The sequence below is a fragment of the Pteropus vampyrus genome, unplaced genomic scaffold (assembly GCF_000151845.1).
Source record: "Pteropus vampyrus isolate Shadow unplaced genomic scaffold, Pvam_2.0 Scaffold10, whole genome shotgun sequence".
In the NCBI taxonomy this organism is placed as follows: domain Eukaryota; kingdom Metazoa; phylum Chordata; class Mammalia; order Chiroptera; family Pteropodidae; genus Pteropus; species Pteropus vampyrus.
This window is the reverse complement of record NW_011888791.1, coordinates 12,985,786-13,007,177: the sequence shown is the minus strand read 5'-3', so window position 1 is coordinate 13,007,177 and position 21,392 is coordinate 12,985,786. Positions and strand designations below refer to the sequence as shown.

General features: G+C 33.7%; 1 protein-coding gene across 1 annotated transcript in view; it reads left to right on the top strand.

The window, feature by feature from the left end:
• Nucleotides 1-21,392, top strand: part of TTC6 (tetratricopeptide repeat domain 6) — a 197,734-nt gene that overhangs the window by 144,552 nt on the left and 31,790 nt on the right. Inside the window, exons 17-22 of the mRNA XM_023521640.1 lie at nt 10,613-10,782; nt 11,877-11,997; nt 14,518-14,668; nt 17,623-17,705; nt 18,675-18,751; nt 19,180-19,340. Coding sequence (XP_023377408.1) covers nt 10,613-10,782; nt 11,877-11,997; nt 14,518-14,668; nt 17,623-17,705; nt 18,675-18,751; nt 19,180-19,340 — 763 coding nt within the window. The remainder of the gene's footprint in view (nt 1-10,612; nt 10,783-11,876; nt 11,998-14,517; nt 14,669-17,622; nt 17,706-18,674; nt 18,752-19,179; nt 19,341-21,392) is intronic.

Here is a 21,392-nt window from a genome sequence, read left to right as displayed (position 1 = left end):
GGGGAAAGTGTCTCTTCAAGTCCTTTCCTGGTGTTTTAATTGGATTGTTTATTATTTTGTTGTTGAGTTATATGAGTTCTTTGCATATTTTGGATATTAGCCCCTTATTGGAGGCGTTGTTTGCAAATATCTTCTCTTATTAAGTTGGTTGCCTCTGTTTTGCAGATAGTTCTTTTGCTGTGCAGAAGGTTTTTATTTTAATATAATTCCATTTATTTACTTTTACTTTTACTTTTACATCCTTTGCCTCTGAGGTCAAATTCATAAAATCCTCTCTAAAACCAACATCCATGAGTTAGTATCTATGTTTTCTTCTATGTAATTTATTGTTTCAGGTCTCATGTTTAGGTCTTTGATTCATTTTGAGTTAATTTTGGTGTATGGTGACAGATAGCAGTCTAGTCTTGTTCTTCGGCATGTGGCTTTCCAATTTTCCCAGCACCATTTATTGAATACACTTTCTTTTCTTCACTATATGTTTTGGTTCCTTTGTAGGAAATTATTTGCCCACATATATGAGGGTTTATTTCTGGGTTCTCAATTCTGTTCCATTGATATGTGTGTCTGTTTTTCTGCCAATACCATGTTCTTTTTATTATTGTCACTTTGTGATATAATTTGAAGTCAGGCAGTATGATATCTCCAGTCTTGTTCTTTTTTCTCAGAATTGCTTTGGCTTATTGCTTTGCGATTCCACACAAATCTGATGATTTTTGTTCTATTTCTTTAAAAAATGCCATTGAGATTTTGATAGGGATTGCATTTAATCTGTAAATTGTTCTGGTTGATATGGACATTTTGAACTATTTTGATTCTTCCAATCCATAAACATGGACTGTCTTTCCATTTATATATGTGTGTCTTTTTAAATTTCTTTTAATAATGTCTTATAGTTTCCAGTGTATAGGTCCTTCATATTCTGTTAAGTTTATTCCTAGGTATTTTATCTTTTTCATTGCAATTACAAAAGGAATTTTGTTTTTGATTTCTCTTTCTGAAATTTCATTGCTAGTTTATAGGAATGCAATGGATTTTTGTATATTAATTTCATATCCTATAACTTTACTGTATTTGTTTATTGTTTCTAATAGTTTTTTTTTGGTGGAGTCTTTAGGGTTTTCTATATAGAGAATCATGTCATCTGCAAAAAGTGACCATTTGACTTTTTCATTCTCAATTTGGATGCCTTTTATTTCTTTCTCTTGCCCAATTGCTCTGGCTAGGACTTCCAATACTGTATTGAATAATAATGATAAGAAAGTTCATCCTTGTCTTGTTCATGATCTTAGAGGAAAAGCTTTCAGATTTTCACCATTAAGTAGGATGTTAGCTGAGGATTTGTCATATATAGCCTTTATTATATTGAGGTATTTTCCTTCTATACCCATTTTATTAAGTGTTTTAATCATAAATGGATGCTGTATCTTGTCAAGTGCTTTTCTGTATCTATTGATATGGTCATATGATTTTTATTTCTTTTTTTATGTGCTGTGTCACATTGATCAATTTATATATGTTGAATCATTCTTGTGCCACTGGAATGACCCCCACTCTCGATCATGACATATACTTTTTTTTATTGTATCGTTATATGCAATTTGCTAGTATTTTGTTTATGCTTTTTGCATCTGTCTTCATCAGGTATTGATCAGTAGTTTTGTTTTTGTATGTTTGTGTGTGTGTTAACCTTAACAGGTTTTGGTATCAGGGTAATGCTGGCCTCATAAAGTGAGTTAGGAATTATTGCCTCTTCTTCATTTTTTTGGAAGAGTTTGAGAAGGATAGGCATCAAATTATCTGTAAATGTTTGGTAGACTTCACTACCATGAAGCCATCTGGACTTGTACTTTGGGGAGGTTTTTGATGATTGTTGAAATTTCCTTCCTGTTGATAGCTCTATTTAGATTTTCCAGTTCTTCATGATTCAGTTTAGGAGGGTCGTATGGTTCTAAGAACTTGTCCATTTCTTCTAGGTTTCTGAATTTGGTGGCATATACTCTTTCATAGCATTCTTGTATAATCCTTTGTATTCCTGTGGTGGCCGTTGTAATTTCTCTTTTATTTTTGATTTTGTTTATTTGTGTCTTTTCTATTTTTTCCTTAGTGAATTTAGCCAGAGGTTTGTCAATTTTATTAATGTTTTCAAAGAACCAGCTCTTCGTTGCATTGATTTTTTTTCTGTTGTCACTTTGTCCTCTATTTCATTTAATTCTGCTCTAATTCTTATTATTTCATTCCTTCTGCTGACTTTGTGCTTTATTTGTTCTTTTTTCTAGTTCTTCAAGAGGTAATGTTAGGTTGTTTATCTAAATTTTTCTTGTTTCTTGAGATAGGCCTGTAATGATATGAACTTTCCTTTTATTACCACTTTTACTATAACTCAAAAGTTTTGATATGTGATATTGCCATTTTCATTTGTTTCTATTTATCTTTTGATCTCTCCTGTTATTTCTTCTTTGACCTAGTCGTTCTTAAATAGCATGTTGTTTAATCTCCACATATTTGTGTTTTTTCCTGCTTTCTTTTTTAGTTGATTTCCAATTTCAAAACGTGGCCAGAGAATATGATCAATTTGATTTCAATCTTCTTAAATTTGTTGAGGCTAGTTTTGTGTCCTAACATATGGTCTATCTTTGAGAATGTTCCATGTGCACTACAGAATAATGTATAATCTGGTGTTCTGGGATGAAAGGCACTATAAATATCAATTATGTCCATTTGATCTAATGTGTCATTTAAGGCCAATGTTTCTTTATTGATTTTTGTTTAGATCTATTTGTACCTGTCAATGGAGTATTTAGGAACCCTACTGTAAATGTGTTTTCATCAGTTTCTCCCTTTAGTTAAATTAGTAGTTGCTTTATATGTTTTGGTGCTCCCTGATTGAGAGCATATTTACTGATGTGTTATGTCTTTTGATGTACTATCCCTTTTATCATTATGAAATGTCCGTCTTTGTCTCTTGTCTCTTTATCTTTTTATCTTTGTCTCTTTATCTTTTTTATCTTGAAGTTTATTTAATCAGTTATAAGTATGGCTACACCCACTTTTCTCTGAATGCCATTTGCCAAAACAGAGAGTATTATTTTCCATCTTTTTACTTTGAGTCTGTTTGTCCTCACAGCTAATTGTGTCTCTTGAAGACAACGTCTGGTTGGGTTTTATTTTATAATCCAACCTGCTACTCTGTGCCTTTTTATTGGTGAGTTCAGTTCATTTCCATTTAGGGTGACTATTGATGTATGAGGATTTCCTATAGCCATTTTATCTTTTGTTTTCTGGTAGCTCAGTGTCTCCACTGTTTCTTTTCCTTTGTGCTTCTGTTATTTTAGTTTGGTGATATTCTACATTTTTTTCCCCTCTGGTTCCTCTTTTTTATGTTATATGTCTCAGTTCTGGATTTGTGTGTGTGTGTGTGTGTGTGTGTGTGTGTGTGTGTGTTTGTGTGTGTGGTTACCATTAAATTTAAGCAAAGGGAAGTTTCATATTAGTCTTTCTTCTTCTGCATACATCTTAACTCCATTCTCATTTGCACATGCAGACCTTTCCCTCTTTATGTTTTTGTTGTCACAAGTTATCCCTATTTATGCTGTGAATTCATTTTTGAGTTGTAGTAGCTAATGTCTTTCTCATTTTTGAAAAATGTTTTTACCTCATTTAACCTTTATGTTATATTTACATGTAAGTACCCTACTCTGAATAAAGATTGCAATTTTCTACTTCTGTCTGTCTGTTAGTCATCTTACTCATAACTTTGTATCCTTTTGTCTTTTTGTTTCAGGTAGAATTCAGTATTTCCTGTAATGTGGGCCTTATGGTAAAAAATTTCCTCAGCTTCTGTATGTCTGAAAAGATTTTTATTTCTCCTTCATATCTAAAGGATAACTTTGCTGGATATATTATTCTCGGCTGGTAATTTCTCTCTCAATAGTTTAAATATTTGATTCCATTCCTCCTGGCTTGTAGAGTTTCTGCTGAAAAATCCAATGATAATCTAATGGGATTTCCTTTATATATTACTGTCTTCTTTTCCTTGGCTGGCTTGAGGATTCTTTCTTTGTCATTTTTGATACTTTTAATATAATGTGCCTTGGAGAAGGCCTTTTTGGAATAAGATAATTAGGTGTTCTGTTTGCTTCTTGGAGTCAAGCATCTAGTTCTTTCCATAAGTTTAGGAAGTTCTCGTCAACTACATGTTTGAATAGGCTCTCTGTTCCCTTCTCCCTCTCTTCTCCTTCTGGTATTATTTATATATTTCTCTTTTTGATGAAGTCAGATAGTTCCTGTAAAGATTTTTCACTTTTCTTTTATTCTTATATTTCTCTTTCTGATGGAGTCAGTTCTTGTAGAGTTCTTTCATTTTTTTTTTTCACTCTCAAATCTCTCTCTTCTTCCATCTGTGTTATTTCCAGATTTCTGTCTTCGCTATCACTAATATTTTCCTCTGTCTGGTCAGCTTTATTTTTTAAGCTCGCTATTTCATTCTTTACCTTAAATTTTTCACCCCCAGAATTTCTATTAAGTTCTTTTTAAAAGTTTCAATCTCTTTGATAAAGTATTTCTTTTGTTCATTGATTTTATTTCTGAATTCATTAAACTGCCTATTTGAGTTTTCTTGAATCTCATTGGTTTTTTTTGCTATCTTGAATTCTCTGTCATTTAAGTCTCATGTTTCCATGTCTTTAAGTGTATATTCTAGAGATCTTTCTGAGCTGCCTTTTTAACTTGGCTGTTTATGGTATTTGATGGATTATTTCTCCACCTAAGCATTGATGGTAATGAACTCTGCTTTTTTTTTTTTCTCTTAAGAGTGATATCTGTTTCGTAGGTTGATAAGAAGAGGTCTTTCTTTTGTTGTCCAATAGTTGGCCCTGGAGTACAAGTGTTTTATTTTCTCTTACGCTGCTCCAGATTCTTAGATCTCTGCTTTGCAGTGAAAGATGCCTTGTATGTCTCTTGTAGGCCTCTCCTCTGTGACCAGGTCACCTCAGTCTCAGGGCACCGCCCCCATGGGAGAATGTGATGGGTAATGGGATTCTGAACCAGTGATATCCTGGTGCTGCCCCTGCAGCCAGACATAGTACTGTGCTGCCTGAGGTGCCCCAGGTGTCCCTGCTGGGATCAGCTTAGATGGGTGGGGGCAGGGTGGACTGAGAGAGGCCGCTGGTATGTTTGGCTTTGTTCTCCTCCTTATAATGGTGGCTGCCTCACCTCCGTGTCTCCACCTTTGTCACTGAAATAAGCTGCAGTGTACATTTGCTACTTAGGAACTGTCTCTCCAGTTCTCAGGACTGTAGATGTCCTTTATAACTTGACATTTACTGCTACAGTTTCTTATAGGACCCACTGCTAGCTCTAGGAAGGTATAGGGAGGTGAGCTATGGGAGGATAGGAGGAGGCAACCAGGGTCCATGGCTTTGTTTTCTGCCTGATAACGATGACTGCCAGAACACAGCTGTCGCACTTCTGCATTCCATCTATGTCCTGATAATTGAGTTCAATCTTAGTATGTGCTGATCACTCAGGCAGGAATGCTCAGGGCTACAGAGAGTGCACCTGCAGCCTGATTCCTTCTCTATCCCAAGACCCACAGTGAGCTCCGGACTGCATCCATGGCACTTGTCTCTGCTCTTTTCCCTTCCCTCCTCCTCTGTTTGCTCCAATTCACCCACCTTCAGATGTTTCAATATGCAGATCTCTCAGACATATTTGTGTGTTGAGCAGGAAATCCTTTGTTGAATGATAGCTCTTCAACTTGTTGGAACTTCAAGGGGAGAAATTAAGGAGACTTCTCACACTGCCATGCTTTTTGGAATTGTCTTCTTAATTTCTCTTTTTGTTAGTTTGTTATTGGTGTATAAAAATGCACTGATTTTCTGAATATTAATTTGATATCCTGCTACTTTACTGAATTTTTTTATCAGTCCTAATCTTTTTTTTTTTTTTTTTTGGTGGAATCTTTAGGGTTCGCTTTACCACAGTTTTACTTCTTCATTTCCAATTTGGATGTCTTTTATTTCTTTTTCTTATTTGATTGCTGTGACTAGGACTTCCAATGCTATGTTGAATAAAAGTGGTGAAAGTAGACATCCTTGCCTTGTTCCTGATCTTAGGGAAAATACTTTTAGCTTTTCACCATTGAGTATGATATTAGCTGTGGATTTGTCATCTATGGCCTTCATTATATTGATGTATATGCCCTCTATTCCCACTCTGTTGAGAGTTTTTATCATAAATGGATGCTGGATTTTGTCAAATGCTTTTTCTGCATGTATTGATATGATCATATGAGTTTTATCCTTTATTTTGTGAATATGGTGTATCATGCTAATTGACTTGCAGATATTGAACCAACCTTGCATCCCAGAAATAAATCCCACTTGATCATCGTGTATGATCTTTTTAATGTCTCGCTGAATTTGGATTGCTAATTTGTTGTGGTTTTTTGTATCTGCATTCATGAGGATGTTGGCCTATAATTTTCTTTTTTTGCAATTTCTTTGTCTGGTTTTGGAATTAGGGTAATGCTGGCCTTGTAAAATGAGTTTAGGAGACTGCCCTTCTCTTGAATTTTTTGGAACATTTTGGGGATAGGTGTTAATTTTTTGACTGCTTGGTAAAATTCACCTGCGAAGCCATCTAGTGCAAGACTTGTTTTTTGGGGAGTTTTTGATTACTGATTCTATTTTGTTGGTAGTAATCAGTCAGTTCAGATTTTCTGTTTCTTCTTGATTCAGTCTTGGAAGGAATTTCTAGGAATTTACCCATTTCTTCCAAATGTCCATTTTGTTGGCATATTTAATATTTTCTTATAATTTTTTTGTATTTCTGTGGAGTCAGTTATCACTTCTTTTTCATTTCCGATTTTATTTGGGCCTTCTCTCTTTTTATCTTGATAAGTCAGGTTAAAGGTTTGTCCATTTTTTTATCTTTTCAAAGAAGCAGTTTTTGGTTTCATTGATCTTTTGTATTATTTTTCAGTCTCTATTTTGTTTATTTCTGCTCTGATCTTTATTATATTTCCTTCTTTATATTCATTTTGGGCTATTTTGCTGTTCTTTTTCTAGTTTCTTTACGTGTAAGGTTAGACTGTTTATTAGAGATTTTTCTTATTTCTTGAGGTAGACCTGTATGCTATAAAATTCCCTCATAGGATTGCTTTTGCTGTGTCCCATAAATTTTGAGTCGTTATGTTTTCATTTTCATTTGTCTCAAGGTATCTTTTGATTACTTCTTTGATTTCATTGCTAACCCATTTATTGCTTAGTAGCATGTTATTTAGCCTCCATGTGTTTGGGTGTTATTCAGTTTTTTCCTTGTAATTGATTTCTAGTTTCATACCATTGTGTTCAGAGAAGATGGTTGATATCATTTTAGTCTTTTTAAATTTATTGATACTTGTTTCGTGGCCTAACATGTGGTCTAGTTTGGAAAATGTTCCATGTGCACATGAGAAGAATGTATATTTTGCTGCTTTGGGGTGAAATGCTCTGAAAATACCTATTAAATCCATCTGGTCTAGTGTGTCATTTAAGGCTGCTATTTCCTTATTGATTTTCCATCTGGCAGATCTGTGCATAGGTGTCAATGGAGTGTTAAAGTCTTCTACTATGACTGTGTTACTGTATATCTCTCTCTTTATGTTGGTCAATATTTGCTTTATATATTTAAATGCTCCTATGTTTGGTGCATAAATGTTTACAAGGGTTATATCTTCTTGTTGGATCGATCCCTTTATCCCTCTTTGTCTCTCATTATAGTCATTGTTTTAAAGTCTATTTTATCTGATATAAGTATTACTACCTCAGTTTTTTTTTTTTTTGGTTTCCATTTGCATGAGATATTTTTTTCTATCCCTTTACTTTCATTCTATGTGTGTCTTTTGATCTGAAACGGGTCTCTTTTGTAGACATCATATGAATGGGTCTTTTCTTTCTTATCCATTCAGCTACCCTATTTCTTTTGATTGAATTATTTACTCCATTTACATTTAAGGTTAATTATTGATAAGTATATAGTTATTACCATTTTATTATTCATATTTATGTTTTTTTCTCTTTTTCTTAAAGAAGTTCTTTTAACATTTCTTGTAATACAGATTTAACGGTGATGAATTACTTTAGCTTTTTCTTGTCTGAGAAGCTCTTTCTCCAATTTTAAATGATAGTCTTGCTGAGTAGAGTAGTCTTGGTCATAGTTCCTTGCTTTTTATTATTTTAAATATGTCATGCCAATCTCTTCTGGCTTGCAATGTTTGTGTTAAGAAATCAACTGACAGTTTTATGAGAGCTCCCTCTTATGTAACTAGCTGCTTTTCTTTTGCTGCTTTTGAGATTCCCTCCTTATCTTTAACATTTGGCATTTTAATTACGATGAGTCTTCACATGGGTCTCTTTGAGTTCACCTTGTTTGGAACGCTCTGTGCTTCCTGGGATTCTATGTCTGTTTCGCCAGATTAGGGAAGTTTTCTGTCATTATTTCTTCAAATAAATTTTCAATTTCTTGCTCCCTCTCTTCTCCTTCTGGTACCTCTATGATGTGAGTATTGTTACACTTGATAATATCCTACAGGCTCTTCAAACTATCTTTCTTTTTTTTTCTTTTTTTTCTTTTTACTGTTTTAATTGAGTGTTTTTTTGCCATTTTATCTTCTAAATCACTGATTTGAACCTCTGCTTCATCTAATCTGCTGTTGATTACTTCTAGTGTATTATTTATTTCAGTTATTTTATTCTTCAATTCTGACTGGTTATTTTTTATGGTTTCTATGTCTTTGTTTATGCTCGTTACCTCTTTAATGAAATTCTCAGTAAGTTCTTTGAACATCCTTATAACTAGTGTTTTGAGTTCTGTATCTGATATGTTGCTTGCCTTCATTTTATTTAGCTTTTTTTATTTCTGGAATTTTGTCTTATTCTTTCATTTGGGTCATATTTTTTTGTTTCCTTATTTTGGCTGCCTCTCTGTGTTTGTTTCTATGTATTAGGTAGAACTGCTATGTCTCCCAGCCGGGTGACCTTAGATAGTAGGTGCCTTGTGGGGCTCAGTGACATAGTTTCCCTGATCACCTGTGCTGAGTACTACAGGATTGTCCCTTGTGTGAGTTTTGTGTGTACTCCTGTTGTAGTTGAGCCTTGATTGCTATTGGCATGTCACTAAGTGGAATTGACCCTCAAGCTGACTGGCCATGAGGATTGGTCATGCCCTCAGCTTATCAGCTGCTATATGGGGGTGAGGGGTGTTGGGGGGAAGGTTGACCCCATATAGAGATATTTGTCCCAGTAGGCTTTGGTGCTTGCTGAGATCACCAAGATCTATCAGCCCCACTTGTGGGGCTAATAAGGTGGTACTCTGAAGGAGTCTCCTGGCTGTGTTGGTTCTGGGACTTCTTGAGAGGGGCTTCTGTTCAATCCAAGGTCAGCTGCTACCTATGACCAGTCTGGGGCTACCTGGTAGGAGCTACAAAGTGGTCTACAGTTGGTTGCTACCTGTGCTGGACCTTGAGGTAGGTAAGAGAAGTTAAAGTTGTGAACGGAGGCTGGCTGCTACTAGTACTAGGGCCTGGGGCAACTCAGTAAAAGGCCCAGAGCACCCTGAGGCCTGCTGCTGCTAGCCAGCTAGCTTCCTATAAGGCTCAGCTGCTAAAAGAGCCTTGGGCATTAGGCGGAAGTCTCAGGAAGCCATTAGGGTGGGGCAAGTAGTGTTAACCACTCAGAAAAAGTCTCAGAGCACAACGAGGTCAGTTGCTGCCCGTCTGGGGTCCAGGAACCCGAGAGAGTTATCCAAAACAGAGTACAGTTTGGTCTGGGGCTGGCTGCCCACTGTTGAAAGTAAATCCCTTGATATAACCTTCTCGAGCGCCTTTTATCTTCCCCCTGTTTTATTTTAACTTCTTCAGAGCAGGTAATCTACTTACTAGCTTATGTCTCTTGTTTTTCTTTAATTATTTATTTCATTTCTAAAAGCTGATTTGATTTTATATTATTAAGTGATTGAATATGAGATTTTCAGGAATCGATATAGTTGTGATAGTTTTGAGTGATAATTTAATAATAATGATAACTTCAAAATCAGAGTAGGAAGTTAGTTAATGGAGATAGAATCAAATTCATACAACTGATGTAATAGCTTTTATGCATATAGAGCAGCCCCCCATTTATTTGGGAACATCTTCAGTATAACAGAAATATACCAAAACGACTTTACCCACCAAGACCCATTTTGTTCAAATGGATTATTTGGTTTTCCTAGAGAGCAATCTTGTATAAATTAGAGCCTAACATTTTAGGTATTCAATAAAAAATAAAAATTAAAAAATCTCATATATATTTTATTGACACACTTCTCTGATAAACATAAGAAATATATTAAAATTAGTAAGCATATAATTAATACAGAGCATATTATTAATATCACATAATTATATATATAGTAAAGTATAATTGATTTATTTATAAAAAGTTTATATACTTTTTGCTATTAACATTATGACCAAGCTTTCTTGGGAAATAATCACAAATTATTAAATACAAAATTAATTGTATAAGTTTGCCAAAAAAAGAAAATATATATTTTGCAATACATGTTAAAATGAATTTTTTTCTTTTTCTAGGACATATCGAGGAAGAGCATATTTTAAACGTTGCTTTTATAAGCTAGCAACTCAAGATTTTTCTATTGCAATTCACTTAGATCCTAATAACTGGTTAGCATTGTATTACAGAGGCTGCTTATTCAGAAAGAGTAACCCTTTAAGAGCGCTACAGGATTATAGTGTTTCAGGTACTTTGCCTTCAATTGCACATAATAGGAATTTGAACTGAGGTTCAGTGGCTAACTTTCGTAGAGTGGAATGCTGATGTGAGATAACTAATGTAATAGTATATTATTATATAATTATATATACATATATTAATATATACTTATTTTGTATATATATATTCATATGTCTTTATCAGCTATAATAGTTTAGTGAAAAATGTTTCCGTTATGCCCTTTGAACATAATGTGAGTATATGTGTATTTACATGTGTATGTAACTATGACAAAGGGAGAATATCATATCAAAGAATATCATATCTTTCTACATATTGAGTTCTGAGGATATTTCTGGAAATTCAAGTTTATTTCTTAGTCGGCTTGCTGAAATGGCAGTGAATTTTCTTGGTGGTCTGTGTCCTGCTCTAGAAGCTCAGCCCATGGATTAGTCAAATTCAGTCTTTTAACCCTTAAACTAAAAACGAGCTTTGAGAAGCTTCAATAAGAGGATGCCAACAGCCAAAAGTGGCCATTTCCACCTACACTATTATCAATGAATTCTTGTTATATGAATATGCCCAGCACAATTTTGGGCATAGAATAAGTGCTCAGTAAACATCCCCAGCTGAATAAACTAGCCCATCTTGACTGGCAAATTCCAGCTAGAACCCAGCACTCCAGACGTTGCTGTGTTCATCGGGGACATCAAGGGCAGTGGCGCCCTTTTGACTCCAACCCACTGAAATGAATCAAAAGTCAAACTCTAGATTCTAGGCCTGTCTTTCTCATTTACTAGCATCGCAATCATGATCAATGTATCTAGCCCCTTTAAACCTTAATTTCTTCATTTATAGAGTGAACGGGCTATCTTTTATTACCACCAGGATTTCTTCCAGCTCTAATGAGTTTGTGAATCATGATAGCCACATTATAACTTATAAACAAATACATTTTATGTGAATACTATTTTTTACTCTTCCAATAAGTATACTCATTGTAGATATGTATTATTTTATATAATGTTAAAAAGTAATAAGTAGTAGGAAGGGTAGAGACTAAAATATAACTCAGATATGTTTGTTCAGAAGCTGAATAATAGATATAATTTTATTTTTAAGCTCTCATAAATGACGGCTATGAGAATCTTGGTTGTTTTCTACATCGGGGCATACTCTATGCAGATCTAAAACTTTGGGTGCTGGCAATCTGTGACTTCGAAACTGTTATTTCTCTAGAAAGGTGTGTTTTTCTTTTCATTCTCATTAATTTCACTTTTGTATATAATTAATAAACAAAATGAAAAAAAAGCTTTCCCTTTCACAATTAATAACTTTGTAAAAATGAGACAATTATAAAGTGATGTTAAAATTAGAATATTATTTTCAAAAAATAAGGTTATTTCTAAAGTAAAACTTGTTGTCAACATGTTTGCCTCAGATGCTTTTGCAAATTTTAGAGACTGAGTGGGTATGAGAGGATTTACATCCATGGATACCAAAATCAAGAAGTTATTAAGAGGAGCTTAGAGATGCCTAGGTTAGAGATTTTTGAAGTTAACTTCATAGAACACTGTCGTCAAGCTTTAAAATAATGACAAAATATTCTACTTGATATATTGTTGCTATGCACAACACACAACTCGATAGAAGGAAATTTCTATTTAGAACTTCTGACTTCACTTTGCTTAGTAAAGCAAAAGAAAAAAGCCAATAACATTTAGAACATTAAGTTCAGGAAGAAACTGAAAGTTATACACACTAGTCAGAAAGCTAAGCTGTCAAACATGGAATTTAATTAAATAATTCTCCCTCCCCCTCTTTCTTCCTAATGAAGCATTTATTAAAATGGAAGGTGCCAGAAAGAGTAACATACCATACCAATCCATGCCAAACAGCAGATTGTTTACTTAGTTTATCAATAAGGTAAACTTTGAACTTGTCTCAGGAAAGTCATGGAAAATGGCTCCATAGTGATTTTCTTTTGGATAGTTTTGAGCCAGCAATGGAAAGAAAAGAGTTTCAGTTGCAAAAAGCCAAAATGTGGGTGATAGGAACTTTGGTGTCTTTTAGGGAAGGGTCGGGGCTATGAAATTGGGCTGTTTTATCATTTGGAAATAGAGGCATTGCTAAGCGAAATAAGCCAGCCAGAAAAAGTTGAGAATCACATATCACTTATATATGGGATATAAACCTAAAAGCAACAAATGAACAGGACAAACAAACAGAGACTTATGGTCATGGACAAGAGACTAGTGGTTACCAGAGGGTAGTGGGGAGGAGAAAGGGGGGAGGTAGATGGGCTAAAAGAGGTCAAATATGTGGTGACAGAAAGAAATCTAACTGTGGGAGGTGAACACAAAGTATAATGTATATATGCCTTACTGTTAAAATGTCTAGCTGAAACTTATTAATTTCGTTAACTAATGTCACAATAATAAATAAATAAATAAATAAATGTTTAAAAAATTAAAAAAAAAAAGAAAAAATAAGCCACATTTAATTTTTAGGAAAGGAATATGTTCACAAAATAAAAAATTTAAAGGTAACAGGAGTTTTAACTTCTGAAAACCTAGGGAACACTATGTTATACAACATGAGCATATATATATATATTTTTTTGCAATTTGAGATTGCCTAGAGGGTTACTTCCATTTAAAACAAATGGAAAATCTCATACTTTGTATTTAATATACCTAATCAAAATGTTTAATTTGATCACTCAAAAAAGAGGTAGTTTTGAAATTCATAGAAAACATTAACTAAAAGTTAAGAAGGCTGTAAAGTTTTTAATAGACTATTTTTTAAAGACAGCTTTAATAAAAATCTCACCAGTAATTTGTATATGAAGGAATACAAATATGTCTTCATTTGCTGTCAAGGACAGGAAGTTAGCAGCAGACTAGCACTAAGTAGGAAACTGTTCTATCTTTGTGATTAGAAATAAACACGGTGGTGATGATGATAGGGGGGAATGGCAAAAAAATATAATGAACAGATTGTATTGACTTACCATTCTGAAGCAGACACCTATATAAAAGATGAAAAGAAATGTCAGCTTGTCTACCTTTAAAAATATTATAAACAACCTAACTTAACTTTCATCTATTTTGTTAAATAGTAACTAAATGGAATTAACAAAACCTTTAATATCTGAAAGTGTTCAAGAGGTGTTTTTAAAAATTATTTTCTTTTAAAATAAAAAGAGAAAAGGAAGATTACTTTTGGAGAAAAAAAAGAAATAGTGGCATTGAACAAGGTAATTTTTCTAGGCCATTTCTATATTGAAAATTGTTTGATTTTAAGAGAAAAAAACATTTCTTTGATATAGAAAAGAAACTGGGTTACTACCTATGTGGAGAGGATTTTCACCCATAAGCCTTGAAACTATTACTGTCTCACTGTTACTCATGGAGAATATAATACAGCCCGAGGCAGAAACTTTTGAGTTGAGGAAAACTATGCTTGTAATTCAAGATAAGTCAAGATTAAGTCAAGGAAGAGTAAAGTATTGCTAAGAGTCTAGAAGACTTCAGGAATTCTCTTCCTAGCACAGACACTACAAATGTTGATTTCCTTCTAAGGATTTTATAAAGGTATTTATAATTTTAAACAGAGTGTAATTAACTAATTTACTTCTTTAGTAAGACATAAAAAACCCTGGTATATATTGATGTATGTATTTCATTAGGTTCATTCATAATTGGAGAACATTTGGAATAATTAAAATGTCTAACAAGATTTCGCATTCTTATTTTTTTAGAACTGTTACTTTTGCCTATATAAACATTGGCCTCATATACCTGCGGCACTTGGATAACTACATTGAAGCCACTTGGCATTTTTCTGAGGCTATTAGACTTGATCCTTTATATATTCGAAGCTATATTTGTCGAGCAGAAATTTATCATAAGGTATTTAAGGTTTAAGAACCTTGACTTTTAAAAAAAGTTTTTATTTTCTGGATATCAGTTTAATATAATTTAAAATATATTAATGTATTATTTTTCAGCTAATTACAGAAACTAATGCATTTATAAGCAATAAATATTAAGTAGCTATAGTTAACTATAATTGCCTCTACTGATGAGGTATGAATTTTTGTCTTTCATTTTCTTTTTAAAAAATGTTTTTCCCTTATTACAAAAGCAACATATATTAATTGCATGTAGTTATGCAAATAAAAATGAATTTAAAACTATCCATAATTTTGTTCTCTAGAGATATCTGCTATTAACATTTTGGAGTCTATCAATTTGTGTGTGTGTGTGTGTGTGTATTAGTGAGTGGGTGGGTTTGTAGAATGGAATTCACATAGAATGAGGTCCTACTCATTCATATGTTCTTTTAAATTGTTTTTAAATTTGCAAGTTACTTAAATTTAAAAGCATAATATATCTTAGTGTAACAAATTCAAACAATATAATAAACAGTAAAAGTCTTCCCTAACCCCAACCAAATCTCACTTTCCAGAGATAAAAACTGTTAACTGTTATACCTTTCAAAATAGATATCCCTTTCCACTACTCCACCACTAACGGTCCTGCCTAAGACACTATCATTTCTCATCAGGATTATTGTAGTAGCCTCCTGGTCTACTTGCATCTGTTCTTTATTTCATTTTAATGGATTTTCAACACAGCAGCCTTAGTGATCCTATTAAAACCTGTCAGATTATTTTACTTCTTCACCCAAATAGCTTCAATAGCTTCCCTTTGCACTCAGAATAAAAGCCAAATTCTGCAAAAGCTAAAGGCTTACAAGGGCCTGCATAAATTAGCTCCTCATTGCCTTTCTGCCCTTGTCTCCTATGAGTCCTTTAGTCACACTGGTTTTAGTCAGGCTAGACTAATTATGGATGGGAAACAACAACAACAACAAACTAAAACAACCTCCTGCCAGCAACACAAACAATCAAAAAACAAAGACCCCCCCCCCAAAAAAAATTCCCGGAAAACCCCAAACTTCCTTTCAAATTCTTGTTTTTAAATTTTAAAGGGTTTTTTTTTTCTCGCTCACCCTGCCTCTCCATTGAGAGTTGCCTAGGAGCTCTGTTCTCCAATGTCTACAACTCAGAACCTAATGTCCCATTCAAAGCCCTTATGTTCCTGATGATGGAGATAGAAGACCCTGGGCAGGTTTAGTGTTGTCTGCAGGGAAAGTTTGCTCTTGACAAGTGTTGGAGAAGGGATGGACTTACTTGTGGCGTGTGGTCTTTTTGCTTCACTCCATGTTGTTGGAGCTGAGAGCTCCAGGGGGAAGTTGGAATTTCCTTTGAGTGCACTTAGAAACCAAAGCACCAGCATAATGATAGGGTATAAGGACATATATTCAAAAACTCATTGTTCTGAGGAGGCAAAAATTTCTACACAGTAATGGTTGAATAAATTGGATTGTATTCACATCTAGAGTATTATGTAGTCAATAAAAAGAATAATTAGAACTATATGGGAGGACTGGGAGAGATTTCCTTGAGATATTGTTGAATAAGAAAAGCAAGAATCAGAAAAGAGTATAAAGTGTGTACAATATGGTCCCATGTAAATAAAACAATTACAAATCAAACCTAGTGTGTATATGTAGAATACATTTGCCTGCGGTGTGGGTTCAACCTCCAGGATGAATCTAATCTAAGGCTGTCTGGAGAAGTCCAACCTCAGGACAGCTTGTAAAGATCAGAGAATGAGCCTCCATTTTTCCCAGTCAGGGTTTCCTCAATGCATAAATATTCACGGTTGGAACAGGTGCAACAATGCAGACATATGACTAGATGACTTAATAATTACGCCAACCTGAGCAGGGTCAGCTTGGGAAGCAGCTGGCCTAAAGTTTCACAGAAATTCTCAAATTTATTTAAACACATCTCGAACTCGTTCCTTTTGGGTTCCCTCTTTTGACTCCATCTATAATTTCCTCCAAACAGTTTGTACCACATCAATAGCTACTGCCTACTTCCATGCACAATTAGTTTTGTACATTCTCCTCTTTGCATCACCATATCAGCATAGTAAGAGAAGTTGTTGGTTGTCCTAAGTTTATTTTGCTGGAGTCTGTGTAGTCTTTCTCTTGATATTTCCAACAATAGTAAGTTTTTGTCTCCAAATTTGTACAAATCCATGCTTTTGTGACCAATATTAAGGAAAGAATCAGTGTTTGCTTTTAATTATATATTGATTTTAAGCAGACTTTTTTCATCATTCTTATATTTTGTTTCATCATTCTTATATTTTTAGTCATTTATTTACTTATTAAAGTGTAACCCTGTTTTTTCTTCCTTATTTTTATGTGGAATTGACTTTTTTTCCCCTCCTCTTTGGATGTTGCCATTTCCCCTCAAGAACTGGATCTCTGAAGGCAGGGCGTCTCCTCCCACATGCTCCCGGCGTGCACCCAGGGCCTGGCGCACCTGGGGTGTGGTCCGAGGCTCCACCTGGGGTGTGAACTCAGGACCTTGTGTGTGTAAAGCAGACGTGCTAACCACTATACTGTGGAGCCACCCCAGACTTTTACTTTTTAATTTTATCCTCTTCTGCATGCTAGTTTATTAATATGAGTAAAGTTTGGTGGAAAAGGTGTTATGGTTGAGAGAAAAACTGAAAGGCTAAACAAAAAGAGAAAACAAACTAGAATGTATGATATGTAAAATTATATATGTAGGTATGTTAAAATTCTTTGAATTAAAGATAAATGGTTTTTAAAAAACAAAAGACTGCATCACAAACTTTTTAAAAATATTTTTACTTCTTTGTTCCCATTTGCTTGTATATCATGACATGTTTCTGCAAAATTGAAAGATGGGAGGGGATAAACATCAGAAAAAAGGCAATCAGTGTTATTATGAACTAAGTTTCTGTTTATCACTCAACAGTTGCATGAATTGAAAAAGGCAGTAAGAGAATTATCTTATGCTATCCACCTTCAGCCAGATGGAATTCAATTATATATAATAAGGTACGGGCATAGAAATAGAATTCTTCTTGGGATAGCTTAGCAACTGAGCTAACCACTGGGATCTTTAGCTCTCTCTTGATCCTTCTAGCCTCCTTGTTTTACATTTAGTAGTTCAGCAATGGCCATCTTTCAACCAGCAAGTCAGATATAGTTATTGTTTTTGTTAGCTTCAAGATAATGTATAATATAAGACAACCAGATCTTTCTCTTTGCTTTATCCTTGCTTCCAAACACAACTGTTTAGTGTATAAGTTCTCTGAGGCCTCTTAGAATACTGGTTCTCTAGTTATCACACAGCTTGTGAAAGTAAGGTAACATATTTTGATCAGTTGTTTGATTGTGTCTACTGAGGTACCAAATGTAAACCTCAGCTAATTCATTGAAAAAAATAGTGACACATTGAATTGTATTTCAAATGCGGTAGAGCTTGCTATAGACACCCATTGCGAGTTATGAGTTATAACCACCAAAAATAGGTTATAATCTCTGACCTGGGGAATGAGTTTATAATAGACATGTGAAAATGGATGAGAAGAGTGCTCTCTTATATGTGAAAATGGATGCGAACTGTGCTTTCTTCTAAGGGCTTGCTTTGTTTTGTAAACTCTTGAACCACATTTTAGCAATTTATGTAAATACTCCCCTACTTTTTCGTCCCTTGAACTGTGTTTATCTTTTAATCATTTCTCAGCATTGAAGTCTAACATTTTAAATACAGATAACTGCAAAAATCTTTGAGTGTTTTTCTTTCGGCTTCACATTTCCTAAATTGTGTTCATGTCACATCTCCAAGCTAACCGGTTCATTTAGCCTACATAAAATGTTTATAATTTTCACATTGTTTTTATCATACATAAGTAAGTATAAATAAATGTAATTGTAAAATTTTAAGTAACTGGTTTTAAGGAACTGTATTGTAGAAAAATTATTTTTAACTGCTTAGAATTAAAAAGGTATTATTTCTTCTAGAGGACAATATCTTCTTATGATGAAATGTTATGATCTTGCAAAGTTCACTATTTATCAAGTAGCAGAAATGAACAAAGGTAAATATAATTAAAGCAAATTTATAATTGTCTTAATTTAAAAAGAAACACTTCTTTAAAATGTTTATATTATTTGCAATAGCTATGTGTAGATAGCTTGAAGGATTCACTTGAAAGTCGAAGTTAGGTTTTGAAACTTTAAAACTTCCATTTTGCTTGTACATAATCAATTAGTAAAATGCTTCATAACATAGTGAATTTTGTGAGAGAGGTTATTATAGGAAATACCAATTTTATGCTTTTTTGTTTGTTTATAATTGGAATGTTTTATATTTTGTTGATAGTAACTAGATTTTAGTATCATATCGATTTGTTAATTCATATTTAAAGATAGATCATTGACTTGCTTGACTTCCTTAAAATAATTACATATGTTCTCAATCTTAGATTCTTGGCAAAAGTATCGATAAACTTTCCTTTCCTTTTAGGTCACATTGAGTTGAGTCCTATACAGCAAGCACTCATTTATTCATTTTGTGAAAACCATGACAAGGCCATTCAGGTCTTGGATGGGATTATTTTGAATAGGCCCGAGATCACCACATACACCCTATTAGCAAAATCCCAAATGAAGGCCAAGAGAAGCAAGGTACACAGTCTCGTGTAATGTTTACTGAACCTATTTATGGAATTTTTATATTTTGCTTAGAATGACTGCTTGCATATTTTTTACAAAACTAAATAATGCCACTTATTTATTGATTCTTCTGTTAATTAACATTTGGGTTGCTTCTTTTATTTATTTTTTTCTCTTAAGAGTAGGGCTGCTATAAATATTCTTTTTCATGTTTTCTGTTAACATGTGGCGTAATTTTCCAGGATTTTCCAGAATTTTCTAGGAGTAGAATTGTTGGCACGTAGAGAAAGTGAATGTTTAACTTTCAAGAAAATGATACATTGTTCCATAGGGTTGTACCAGTTTATTTTCCCACCTGCAGTGTACGAATATGCCTGTTGATCTGCATCCTCCACAATAATTGGTGTTGTCAGACTTTATTTTTGTTAATTTGGTAGTAAAAAAACAATTTCTCATTGTGATCTTAAGTCACATTTCTCAGTTTGAGCACAGGTTTGGTATCTTTTTATGTTTATTAGCCACTCATATTTCCTATTTTGCCAATTTCTTATACACATTTTTGTTTGTCTTGTCTTATCAATTTTAGGCATTTAAAAACTAAATTCTCTATATTAATCCTTGGTTGGTTGTATGTGTGATCTATATCTTGTAATTTGTGGCTATCTTTTAATTTTCTTTATGTTGCGTTTTGGTGAACATAGGCTTTTAATTTTAATGTGGTCGAATAGATTTACTTTTTGTTTTGTCAGCATGGCTTAAACAAATTGTTTAAGAAATCCTTCTCTATTCCAAGATCATAAAGATATTTCCCATATTTTCTTCTAAAAGTTTAAGAGTTTTGCTTTTTCTATTAAGGCCTTATTCTACCTTAAATTGATTTTTTTGAGTGTGAGATAGCAATAAAATTTCAATTTTTCCTATATGAGTACTCAAATGTTCCAGTATTATTTATTGAAATGTACTCCTTAACTCAAAGATCTGAAGTGCTACATCTATTATAAGTTTTCATGTATGTGTAAAGCTGATTTTGGGCTCTCTGTTCTGTTCCTTTGGTCAATTTGTCTATCCTTGGCCCAATTATTATAGCTTTATTGCAATTCTTGATATTTGGTAAAACAAGTGCCCACATCACGTTCTCCAGGAAATTCCTGTTTATTCTTGGACCTTTACTCCTCCAAATACACTTTCTTTTTCTTTTCTTTTCTTTTCTTTTCTTTTCTTTTCTTTTCTTTTCTTTTCTTTTCTTTTCTTTTCTTTTTTTGCAGGGAGAGGAGATCATTAGTAGAAATGAAAATAAGTATTTGCTTTATTGACATACTAGCTTAGACCTGTGTTTAACAAGCCAGCCTAAAATAGCACCATGGTTAGACTACAGGCTACTTTTCTGAGCCATCATTTTACAACTTATTAAGCAAACAAGGGATCAAATCATATCTGATGCGACATTTTTACTGCTAATAAGTCCCATTTGGAACAGCTGAAAATATTTTAAAAAGCTTTGCAGAAGAGCTCATAAACACAAATTTCACCATTTAAGTTATGTCAGATGGAAAGAACTCAAAGGGGTAGTTTCCCAAGCAGAACCTATTATTTGTAAATCATTGGCCTGCCACCACTGACCCCTTAAAACTCCACCTTGACTCAGTTATTGAAAACCTACATGTACTGAAGTGAAAGGATTAATTTCCATCCCTCAATTTCTCAGTCCTAAGTTTAAAAAAGCCAACCCTAGCTAAGGAATACTTACCAAAATCAGATAGAAAAACTCAAGACTGCATAGTTATGAATCAGAATTGTTCTACTACAACCAGGGTTGCATATAATTGCATCAGTTGGTTCTGTATCCAGTTTAAAATTGAGACAGGACAAAGTTTAGAAGAGCTGTAAGAAATAGATTCTTAACTACAAAAGTTGTCAATTTCAAAAGCGTAAGGGAAAAAAATAATGAAATTCAAGAATTCCTTCCTTTACATTTCAAAGAAATAGACTTTCTGTAAAAATATATACAATTCTTATAAATACATTTATAAGTCCCCAATATACATTTTTAATTCAGCCTGTCAA